Source organism: Daucus carota, chromosome 2 (genome assembly GCF_001625215.2).
Source record: "Daucus carota subsp. sativus chromosome 2, DH1 v3.0, whole genome shotgun sequence".
In the NCBI taxonomy this organism is placed as follows: domain Eukaryota; kingdom Viridiplantae; phylum Streptophyta; class Magnoliopsida; order Apiales; family Apiaceae; genus Daucus; species Daucus carota.
In genome coordinates, this window is record NC_030382.2 from 52,001,455 (window position 1) to 52,013,894 (window position 12,440).

Below are 12,440 nucleotides of genomic sequence, written 5' to 3' on the forward strand. Positions count from 1 at the left end.
TACACAAAATACATACAACATTTTTTATTTTTCTTTAAATAGGTTCGATTTTTAGATCTTAATATATATTTTGATTATCATTCATGTTTGTTATAAATAAGTTCGGATAATAACCAAGTCTAGCGTATTACTGATCTAATGACATTCAATTCACAAGTACATGAAAAAGATTTCAAAGTCATCATAATATCTGTCAAACCTTAGCTTAAATAACAAAGGCCAGCCCTATTTTGAGGACTAAACATCGTAACCCATATTTTTAGCATTATATTTTTCATTTCAAAGTCAATAATGTTTCTTCATTCCCATAATTGCCCCTCTAATCTTCAAGGGGTATATAAGTTAATACTTTAACAGTCCTTTCTTTTCACTCAATCTCACATTACTTTCAATCTTGTACAGACTATCACAATGTTTAAGTACATGATCTTTTTCGTCCTCTTGATCATCTTAACTCAGGCAACTGCTAGAAATTTTCCGACGTTCAATGATGTTACACCAATGAAAACATATCGTGAGGTATTTATATATCTCATGTGTCGCTAATTAGTAGTTAAATGTTTTTATTGTGATGATTTCATATATCAGGTCATAATAGTACTCTTTTGAATCGAACAAAAATGACCAACGTTAATTAAATTATTGTTGTTACAGGATGAAGAGGTAGCGAAGGTATCAATAAACGCGAATTGTTCGGGACCTGAAGAAGAAGACTGCTTGATAAAAAGATCACTTGCAACCCATATTGATTATATATACACTCAAAGGAATAATAATAACAAATAAAATGCAGGAACTTCTTCTATGCATGGGTTTATGTGTTAGTTTCCATTTTTATTTTTATATCTACACGCAAAAGTTGCAGAAAAGTTGAAATATGAGTGTATGCAGGATTGTTTTTCCCTCATTCTTATTATTCTAGAATTCTGGTTATGCAAATTTTGAACATATGTAATGACTCTAAACAAATTGAGGTATATTTCAAAATTTAACAGAGGTCATATACTTCTCTCATCAGTCATCTCTACTATTGAATCTAACAACGTCGTGCTTGTTTTTGTACGCACAAGGTCTGAGCACTGCATCATGCAGGGCATGGGTCACTTTCTGATTTTTCGTTAACGGTAGCTAACCCAGCAATCTGTCATGACTTTACTATAAAAAAATGGAACTTTGTATAATCTGATTTTAGAACCTTATGGCAACTATGGGCCTGTTTGTGCAGAGGAAGTGGCTTCTACTTCTTGCTTCTCTTTTTTTTTTTACCCTTCTTGCTTCTCTTTTTTTTTTTTTTTACCCATTTGTGTAAATAAGTAGAAGCACTTTTAAGAAGCGCTAGCTACTTCTTTTCCAAACACTTTATTAACTCATTTACTTCTCAATTCTACTCCACTTCTTTAATTTAAGCAAGAAATCACTTCTTTTAAGCTAACTCAAACGACCCCTCCTACATCTATCTAGTCTGACAAAGAAATAAAGTACATCTATCATATAAATATTGTGAACATTGACTTATATTTGTTATCACTTATAATATAACTAAGATTTAGGGGCCGTTTGGATTGCTGATGAGAATGGGAATCGGGAATGGGAATCAAGGGAATGGGAATGGGGGGAATCGGGTTTGGGAATGAGGTTACCGAGGTTGTTTGGATTGCGCTGGAATCGGAATTTGTTAACAAAATGATGCTGTTTGGATTACTCTGGAATGAGAATGGGAATGAAATTATTTTTTTTGGTTAAAATTGAAAGTTTCTATTAAACAATTATTAAATATAATATTTAAAATCAACTTATTTGTCTTAATTAATAATAATAATTGAAACACAAATAGGTAAGTTATTTTCATTTTATTAAAATTAATTTTTTTAAAAATTGAGTGTTGCGAATTTCCCGTGATTAAATAAAATTTATAAACGACAAATTTGGCTAGGAGCAAAACAAATAATTTAAATAAAATTTTCATGCATCCAAGATTTTTTCCGAATAAAAAAGTTCCATCACTTTAGAACAAGGTCTGATAAATCTGGCTAGTAGCAAAACAAACAATTTCATGCTGCTAGATGTTACTATCTCATAAACAGGTTGCAGAATCAACAATAAATAAAATCAAGAAACATTAATCACTTATTTTTAGCTAATAAAAGACGATAAATATATTCTTTCCTCAACTCTGTATCGGCATGGTAAAAAACCTTTAGTTTAGGCGGCTCGGCCATAAGTATTTCAGCAGCTTGTAGCATTTGGCCACTGGACAATCCTTCCATCTGTCTCAAAGCCTCCATCACTTTAGCAGCCATGTCATCACTCTCGCTCGCAACTAACTTGCCAAGATGCTTATCGATATTCTCCATAAATGAGCCTAATTTGCTAGATACATCATCAAACATGGAAATCAAATTTTTTTCAGGGTTGTCCTTTGATCGCTTCCTTTTACCAGGTTTGGAAACAGAATCTTGATCTGCTTCTTCTGTAGAAGCGCTAAACATCGAGTCATTTGTTTCATTCCCCATATTCTCTATTGCTTCCGCAAAATTTTCAGCATTACTACCCGTTGCTCGATCATTCCCCATCAACTCGGCAAGTGCATGAAAATGCGGGAATGAAACACCCCACATACCTCTAGCATCCTTATGACTCTGAAAGTTTCAAATACAAGAACATTAGCTGCTAGCCACAGTCATATTAAATACAAGCCATACATACAATCTGAATCTGCAATAATATTACACATATAGCAATTATTTAATCAAAAAGAAAAGGAAAAAAAAGCTTAAATTATACGGTCACCATAAAAAAAGCACTATTTTATATTATGAAGTCAGCTCACAAAAACTCAAACATAAGTATTGTTCTGTCCAATGTATACATAATCTCATACAAGCGACAACTTAAAAAAGGGAGACAGAAAATATATATTTCTACCAGAGAAATACAATACTGCACAGACCAACACCAAAGCTTGTCTAGATCACTTAACCACAGTTTCACAGCAGCAAAAGAACAAATTAATATATAAAACGAAATAGTTAGTTTGAACTACGTACTTCATCTAGAACCAGTAAGCTCGACTATGATTCATATATTCAGCCACAAAAATACCATATAAAACATAATCTCAATGATACTACTATCTCCAGTACAATCAAATATCATAAAACAAAAGACACATTTCAGCAATCATCATGACATACATGTCACATTACACAAGCAGCGTCAAATCCAACGGCATATAGAGAAATGTAGTGATATAAGTTCCATCGGTATGCTTAACCTAAACAAGTAATTGTCACATAAAATTTACGATTGATAATGAACGGAATTTACTAATTTATTTATACGAACTATAAAATGTAACAGAACTCTCAGTCCAGTCATAGCTTCCCTTAAATATTCAACAATGTAACTCTCTAAACAAATTAGAATAGGGAATCTATGAGCTGAGATCTCCTCTAATAACGCAATTGAAAGAGCATAATCATCAGAATCCACGAAAGTTACAAGATATTATGATATGTTCAAGCTTCTGAAGGAACCACGAAATTTAAACTAAAAAAGTTCTGTTTTGATGGAGCTACCACAAATATTGGCACTTCTACTGGTAATCACCAGATATTTTGTGCCAAAAGTTTATTTCCAAGTAATAGACCACATGAAGAAACCCTAAATCAAGCTCACAATAGACCACCTGCAGTAGTTCTAGCAGGTATACTTTTTAACACTACAGAACCAGCACCAATTTTTAACACTATAGAACCAGCACCAATTTTTGCGACTAGTTGCATAAATATCACACAACAGAAGAAAGCATACATCAATTCCAGTAACAATACTTTAATATTGATAGACTTTATTAAAGAATTGGTGACACAGAAAGAATATAATACTTTGTGAATATTTATTTTATCACCTCAGACCCTCACAATTACATATGACTAGCCAACAAGTATTAATATAATCTCAGGTAGGAAGTTGTATATAGATAATCATATTGTTAACTGTCATAAACCAACGAAGAACTAGGACTCGACTGTCTGATTTTGTAGCAAACTCTCATAAACCGGGTAGTTAATGGACCTTTAATATATTTCACAGGTTCCTGTATGTTTATTCTGACTCTCATATGACATGTTAACAAGGCTGGTTTTCAGGTTGCTTAATAGTTTGAGTTGTATATAGAGTCCGACCACAGAGGTGCAAGTTTTTCTAGTTCACCAAGGCACAAAGAATTGTGTGAGTATTTCATAATCAATGCACAGCACATGTATTAGCCATATCAAATAATTTCATACAACCTGCACCCACTTACGCGATGAAAATTACAGAACATATAATTTCATACAACCTGCACCCACTTACGCGATGAAAATAGCTAAATACATTCTAATTTCAACTACTCAAGAAAGTAACAAGTATACATTTCTCACAATCTAGTTTCTTTCATTTAATTTTTCTTTCAAAAAATATTTTTAAGAACCCCAATAAATGGTTCTAAAAATATTAAACCTCACTAACACATTACACGCCACATCTTCATGCTAAATTCTAGATTGTCTGCAACACTTCCTATCTACACTGGTTTGAATTGTGTTTAATCAGAAGTCTGAAACTGCTTAAGCTATTGAGGAATCTCATTTAGCAAAAAAGTATCTAAAATAAAAAAATATGCAGAGGAATAGAAGTACTACCACACATCATTACTTGATCACTTGAATAGTCTAAATTTAAGAAAGTAATTATGTACCTTACACCATTCGTCATACACGCTTTTGTCACGTTGAATTTTTTTTGAATTCTCGTCCCAACCAAATCCAGAACTAGCTCGCATATCGGCTATCGCGTGATACTTTCGGTTTAGATACTTCCACCTTGACTCGATGTGGGGATTAGCTTTTAAACCCGCCATAGGCACTTTCATAGCCATCAAGTCTTCAACTCGAACCAAGTAACCATCCCTCCATCCCTTCTCACTCTTCAAATTTATATCAACAGCCACTTCTTGCAGGGTTTCAATGAGAGCACGATCCTCCTCATCACTCCTTATTCTGCCCTCTTCCAGTCACAGTGGCGGATCTGACTATAAAGTTAAGGGGGGTCAATTTTTTTGTAAAAAAATTAAAAGGGGTCACAAAAAAATTAAGGGGGGTCAATTTCAATTTTACAACCTAAAAATATGTATAATATTAAAAAAAAAATATTTAAGGGGGGTCAGTTGCCCCCTCTTGCCTCTTCTAAGATCCGCCTCTGCCAGTATTCATACTATACATGAAAATTGCAAAAATTAGTCCTCCAAAAGTATACCAACTGCACAATATGCAAGAGCTTTCAAAATCAATCACTTAACAGCTGCCTAACTTGACCCACATACTAAAATCATAGTATAATCCATGAAAACGCTTTTAAAAATGGTTTTAAACCAGAAAGACATAGATTAATATGACTTGTTTAATTTAGAAACAGTGTACTCTCCTGGACATTTTATCGAACACCTTGTAGCTGATTCTTAAACAAGTACTGAGAAACAAGTAACACACACCGGAACCACAAATTCACACATATACAATAAGCATAAACAATTAACATAGGCAAATATATGCATACAATATACATACATATTGTGAGAGCTATGCAGAAAGTCAGGGAGAGAAATTTATATGGCTGAGAGAAGTACTTACAGAATTATATGGGTGAGAGAGATTGGGAGAGAGTCAGAGAGATAGCGAGATCGACAAAGATGGAGGGAGAAAGATTTACAGAGAGACGTGATATCTACAGAGACGGAGGGCGAGAGAGTCAGGGAGAGAGGGGGAGAGATTGACGAGGATGAAGTAAAAAGGAGGAGATGAGAGACATTGAGTGGGAGAGACGATCGGCTGAAGTGTGAGGTTATTCGGGTATGGATTTCCAGTAACCCAGGGTACCTGCGGGGTTTGTGTTAACCGGCTGTCAGTACGCGGGTTACCATTCCCGTTTGTTAAAAATCTAATCCAAACAATCGGTTATGGAATGAGAAGCCCATTCCTGTTTACCGGGCCTATAAACCCCCAACCAAACAAGCCCTTAATTGGTAATTTAGTATGCATTATTCAATGATCATGCTATGTCAGCACGAATATTATTAAGAGCTAAAAATAGTGTTTGTACTTTGTAAGGTAATCATTTTAAATATTAACCGAGAAATGTCTTATATTCAAATCTATAAAGTGATAGGCCGTAAATTTTTGAACAAATTATTTTAGTTATGTAATTTTATTGACAAAAATCAATTTTATCATTGAAATGTCAATCTATCAAATTTATTTTTTATTATTATATTTTATAACCTATAATATATATAATATTATTCAAACAAATAACTTATATTATATATTCATCACATTAAAATATTATAAATCATAATTTATTTAAATTTAATATATCTTAACCAGACTCAAAGCCAGAATAACTTGAATAATTAATATCAAATAATTTTTTTTAAAGAAAGTGATAACTGCACGTTTTGTTGTTTTGTTGTGAATTAGTGAGACTCAAAGAGTCCCTTATCCCCAAAAATACTTTTTCTTAATATAAATTATATTTGGACGGTTATGAGATTAATTATATTAAATTAAATTAATTACTTGTGCTCTATTTATGTTATAAAGTTATAATATACGAATACTGATAGCTACTAGCTTATAACCCGTGCAATGCACGGGCGGTTATAATATTTGCTATTTTATCGTATTTATATTAACTTAAACTAATATTATTGTGAGAATAAAATTATGATAAAATAATATGATTAAATAATTTTTTTATTTAACAGATGATAAATTTTTAATAGTTAATTTCGTCAAATGGCTAATTAAAAATTAGGTCGAACATATATATTTTACTTAGAATGTTAAAATACGTTTTTTTTTCATGTTATAATTTATGGAGATCTAAAAATCAGATATAAATCAACCAATCAATCTTTTAATATTTCGTTATTGATAATTAATAATATAGTATGGAACATATTAAGTTAAAAAAGACGCTTAAAACCAGATACCGACCCATCATACTAACCTAAATATTTTGGTTTAATAGATAATAAAAAATATATTATAACATGTTATAAATTAAGGAGGTTCGTGGCTCGAATACCAACCGGCTCACCGAACTCGACTGACCTACCGACTAATTGAACTTTTCATATTTCGAATTTAACAGAATAATAGTATGTTATAGATTTATAATATTACTATGTTTCTCGATATTATTTTAAATGATGGAGTTTTTTCAGTTAGAAAATATAAAAAAAGATAACATATTTTAATTGAAAAGAATAATTGGTATATAGATAGGCCCGTATTTTGGCACAAGTACCGACTGACCGAACTTTTAATATTTCGGCTTTAATAGTATAATAATATAGATATATAATATCTTTTTTATATGAATGTTGCATGTGTTATTTTTGGAAAATCGATTTTTGAGTTTGGATTCTGAAAAAGATAATGTGTTTTAGTTAAAAACAGTAGTTGCTATGTTGTCCAATATTATTTTTAGAAAATTGAGTTCTTTTAGTTAGAACATATAAAAAAAAGATAATAGATTTAGTTAAAAAGATAATTGATTATATAAGTAGGCCCATAATTTGGCCAAGTACTGACCGATCAAACTTTTAATGTTTCGGCTTTAATAATATAGTAAACTAATATTATTGTGAGAATAAAATTATGATATATGTAGCCCGTGTTAATTGTAGAAGATCCATTTTTTTAGTCAGAATATATAAAAAAGATAATGTATGTGGTTAAAAAGATAATTACTATATATTTCGATGTTATTTTAAATAATGGAGTTTTTTTAGTTAGAAAATATAAAAAAATAACATATTTTAGTTAAAAAGAATAATTGGTATATAGATAGCCCCGTATTTCGGCCTAAGCACCGACTGACCAAACTTTCAATGTTTCGGCTTTAATAGTATAATATAGATGCGTATATATTTTTTAAGGTTTGACTTTAGTTTTGGTATAGTCAAATAGGTCCTATATTTGTTTTATGTTTTGATCTTATATATGTTTTATATTTTGATTTGTTCATATTTTGTTTGAAACCACTAATTTTGTTTGAAGCCCGCTAATTGTAAAAGTCCGTATAAAAGCCCGTGTACCGTCCGATCAAATTTTTAATGTTTCGGCTTTAATAGTATAATATTTTTTGAGGTTTGACTTTAGTTTTGGTATAGTCAAATAGGTTTTATATTTGTTTTATCATTTGATCATATATTTGTTTTATGTTTCGATTTGTTTATATTTTGTTTGAATTCCACTAATTTTGTTTGAAACCCGCTAATTATAAAAGTCCGTATAAAAGCCCGTTATGTTTCAATTTGTTTATATTTTGTTTGAAGCCCACTAATTTTGTTTGAAACCCGCTAATTATAAAAGTCCGTATAAAAGCCCGTTATGTTTCGATTTGTTTATATTTTGTTTGAAGCCCACTAATTTTGTTTGAAGTCCGCTAATTATAAAAGTCTGTTTGAAAGCCCGCGTACCGACCGACCAAACTTTTAATGTTTCGGCTTTAATAGTATAGTATAGATTAGTGAAGCATATTTTAGCGTTAAAGATGTCAAAAAAAACTCTAAAAGAGAGTGAAGATATTGAAACGACAAAGCCAAAGCTATAATTCTAATTCTAATATATTTCGATTAAATTTGATGTTAATATCAGTGCTCACAAATTTGTACTAAAAAAATTATCATCACAATTGTCAATCATTGATCAATAATCATTTCACTCTATTACGTGGCCGTTTCCCTAACTTTTTTTCAGAGAGATAAAGACTTGTTTTTAAAGAAAATACATATAATTCTATTTGTTCTGAAATAAATCCTCATTGTTTTATTAAATAAAGACTATAAAACACCTATTCAAACATTTATATCTAACAAAATTATAAAAATATGTATTTTTATAAAATGGATTTTCTAGTGTGTCTGTGGAACTGAGTATGTTTATGTGGGTGAATTTTGATTGGCTCTCATCATATTAGTAACGATGATCGTATGCATGTACAAAATTTTTTATCAATTAAAATCTTTCACACCAGTTAGTTATTGTGTGCATATGAACCAGAAAGATCCTCTATAAAAAAACAAATAAAACCCTCGAATTTTCAAAGCAACCTCCCCAAACAGGACTCCGTCTCAAAAGGGCCGCATCCAGTTAAGTAACACAAGGTTTTGAAGATTAAAAACATAACGTTGAAATCGATCGCATGTCCAAAACATCAAATGAGACATGAGTTGTCAAAGGTAAACAAGCAGCCTACAGATCACCTAAAACAAAACTTGTCTTCCATGAAAGCAAGAAAACACCTTAAGGAGCACTGAAGGAAAACATATTCTAACATGAACAAAACTTAAAAGGCCGAAACCAGTAGATTCAATTCGTAAAATTCGTAAATCAAATTTCAACAAAAGTCGTTTTACTTTTTTTGTTGCTAGAACAAATTGTAACGTATGTGGGCATGGTGTATCAATCATCTTTGTTTCCTCTATGCTGACTGTTCGACACTTTCTTTCGTTTTATTGGCCGACTATTCTGGTCATGCGATCATTATCTAACTTTAAGTTATTATATGCGATAGACCTTTAGGCTGATATAAAAATAATAATAACAAGACATCAGAATTTAGTTTTCTGCGATTTGTCTCCGCAAAGAGTGATTTGTGTATCTGGCCAGCTGCATTATGTTTAATACATGCACGACTCTAAAGTCTAAATGTAATTTCTTATATATGCTTTATATTCAGTTTTTATTGGTCGATCCCTTGTGCCTGCCTTCGCTTTAGTAGGCAAACATATATTTTAAAATAGAAAATTACTGGACTAAGCTAGTCGTATTGTTGGACCACAACTATACACGAATCTATATAATGGAGCTCTTACTATAATTAACAAAGAGAAAAACCCTGGCTCGGCATGTCGTCATGCATACCTCAAGTTATAATTAATCAAGAAAATATAACCAGACTAACAATAACGAATACAAACAGTGATATGACAGAGAATAATAACAGAGTATAAAAAATTTCTGATCGAAACCTCTCTGTTCAACGTGAGCATGTCTTGCTGGATTAAAATTCTGATTTATGATTTATAATAATTTGATAAATTAGAGCTTAAAATATATGTTTATTGCTGATTTATGAATTATTAAAAATATTATAATAAAAAATAAAATTAATTTATAATCAATTTAAGATTTATGAATAATTTTTACATAAAGAAGTCTGAAAAATTAGGCCACTAAAAAAATATCTCATACTAACTTTTGAATTAAAATAAATTTTTGACTTATTTTTAACTTTAAATCAATTTCAAATTTTTGACACTAACATGCATTTTTTTTCTAACAGTTTTAAACTACTCACTCTAAACATGGACAATAGGCTATCTGTCATCAGTGTTACTTAAACTTCTCTGCTCAATTAACCATATATGCGTCGTTGTTAGCGTTTGAATCACCAATTTTATTGTATGAACCGGAACCTCTCCGATAGATATTATTCCTTAAAGCATATATTTGCATAATATTAGGTATCCAAATACAACAATCATTATTTTCCGAGGAAGAAATTATCACAAACTCAATGGATCGATATCCGTTTGTAAGGTACATATCTAGAGCTGTTTAACGAACCGAGCTGTTCGCGAACAAGCTCGAGCTCGGCTCGTTAAGAGCTCGTTCGGCTCGGCTCGTTAAGTTAACGAGCTCGAGCTCGAACACAAAAAATTGTTCGTTAAGAAAACGAGCTCGAGCCGAGCTTTTAGTATGTTCGGCTCGAGCTCGGCTCGAGCTCGGCTCGAACTCGTTTGGCTCGAGCTCGGCTCGTTAAAGCTCGAAAAAAAAGAATATTTTCATAATAATTTCGTAATATATATATATGTTATTGAACGCCGAATTCAACATATAATATATCAAATCGATCATGAGAATATCAACTATAATATGGTACCATCAAAACATACTAAAAATTTTATTTGGCTTGCTATTTTAAGAGTAAAGTAGCGGTTTGGCCTTATTTTTCTCTAGCTCGGCTCGACTCGACTCGACTCGTATTTGTTCGTGAACAAGCTCGTGTTCGGCTCGTTAGTTATCGAGCTCGAGCTCGAACACACTTTTTTGTTCGATAAGAAAGCTCGGCTCGGCTCGGTTCGATAAGAAAAAATTTAAAGCTCGGCTCGACTCGGTCAAAACTCGGCTCGGCTCGGTTCGTGAACAGCCCTATACATATCCATGCCTCTAATAATAAGTAAATTTTTGTTGCGAACCCCAGTCCCCATTACAGAGGTCTACTTGTTTCCAGTCTGCAGCAAAAGAACAAATTCAAACCAGATTCAATCATTCATTCTCGCTTTATAAAATGTGAAGTGGACTGGTCACTCCTCGCACAATCATATGTCCCACTACTTGGTCAAGTTTTTATACCTTAATTTGGTGGAGGTGCACTATCTACTCAGATACTTCTATCTCCTTCAACAATAATAAGATCCATCAAAAACCTATATATACGCACTTAAAACTTCATATATGCTTGAGTGTAAAATACATAAATTCGTTTCGATAGTTGATTTGTTTGCAAGTATAAAATGAGGGGTACGTGAGATTTAAACTAGAAATCAGCGAGTGCACATTTTCCACCGTTCGAACTCTAAAATGTCTCGTAGGTTTACTTGTAGATAAACTCTCACTAACCCTTGATTACCGCAATGTTTAACTGCGAAAAGCTAAAGAGAGTAGCTATTTGGATAGATACTATGGTCTTATTATATGATTTCACCACGATGAGGAGAGTCATTTACAGTTTATATATATTAAAAAGTGAAAAGTGGAAGGCTAGAATATAAAGTGCGAGGCAAAAACCCTAGAAAATGGAAATAGATGGGAGAGAGCGAGAGCATGCTGTGAGAGTGTTAGTGACAGAGACTAGACAGAATTTATTCTTTCGAGAAAGAGAACATTTTAAAATAGGAAGAGGACCCCTTGAATCATGAAGAGGAGATACGCACGAGCTGCCATCAGTAGTGTTTTAACGTAAAGACGTTCCACTTTTCTACCATTTACTCTTCTGGTGCTCTTAGAGGAAGTCCAAGAGTGTCTTAGAGGATGCCCTATATAAATAATAAAATATGATGTCCTAGTAGTTTAGGACATCACTTTTATAAATTCACTCAAACAAAAAGCCTTATCCACAAGCTCTATTATTAAAATATTAATATTTTGAATGTAAAAGTAGAGGGAAAAGTAGTGGGGAGAGAGAATGATAATATTTTATTATTAAAAGTGAAATGAGGCTCAAGTAGGTGAGGCCTAAAAATAGGGCTGAAGTAAGTTGTCCTAATGATTTAAGGCATCACTAGGACACTGTTGGAGTCATGTTTTCAATCAAATGCCTCA

The 12,440-nt window shown here is 32.1% G+C and overlaps 1 protein-coding gene across 2 annotated transcripts; it reads right to left on the minus strand.

Moving 5' to 3' along the window:
- Positions 1-1,924: 1,924 nt before the first annotated feature.
- On the minus strand, positions 1,925-6,008 carry LOC108206369 (uncharacterized). 2 transcript variants are annotated; one of them, XM_017376644.2, is made up of 3 exons: positions 5,676-6,008; positions 4,745-5,077; positions 1,925-2,639 (listed from the first exon to the last, which is right to left on the minus strand). In XM_017376644.2, exons 2-3 carry the CDS (start codon positions 4,922-4,924, stop codon positions 2,124-2,126), a joined length of 696 nt encoding a protein of 231 aa, XP_017232133.2. In that variant the 5' UTR covers positions 4,925-5,077; positions 5,676-6,008; the 3' UTR covers positions 1,925-2,123. The 2 variants fall into 2 exon arrangements, with proteins under 2 accessions (XP_017232133.2, XP_063944139.1); XM_064088069.1 differs by having other exon boundaries at positions 4,745-5,259; positions 5,676-5,951.
- Positions 6,009-12,440: the final 6,432 nt, after the last annotated feature.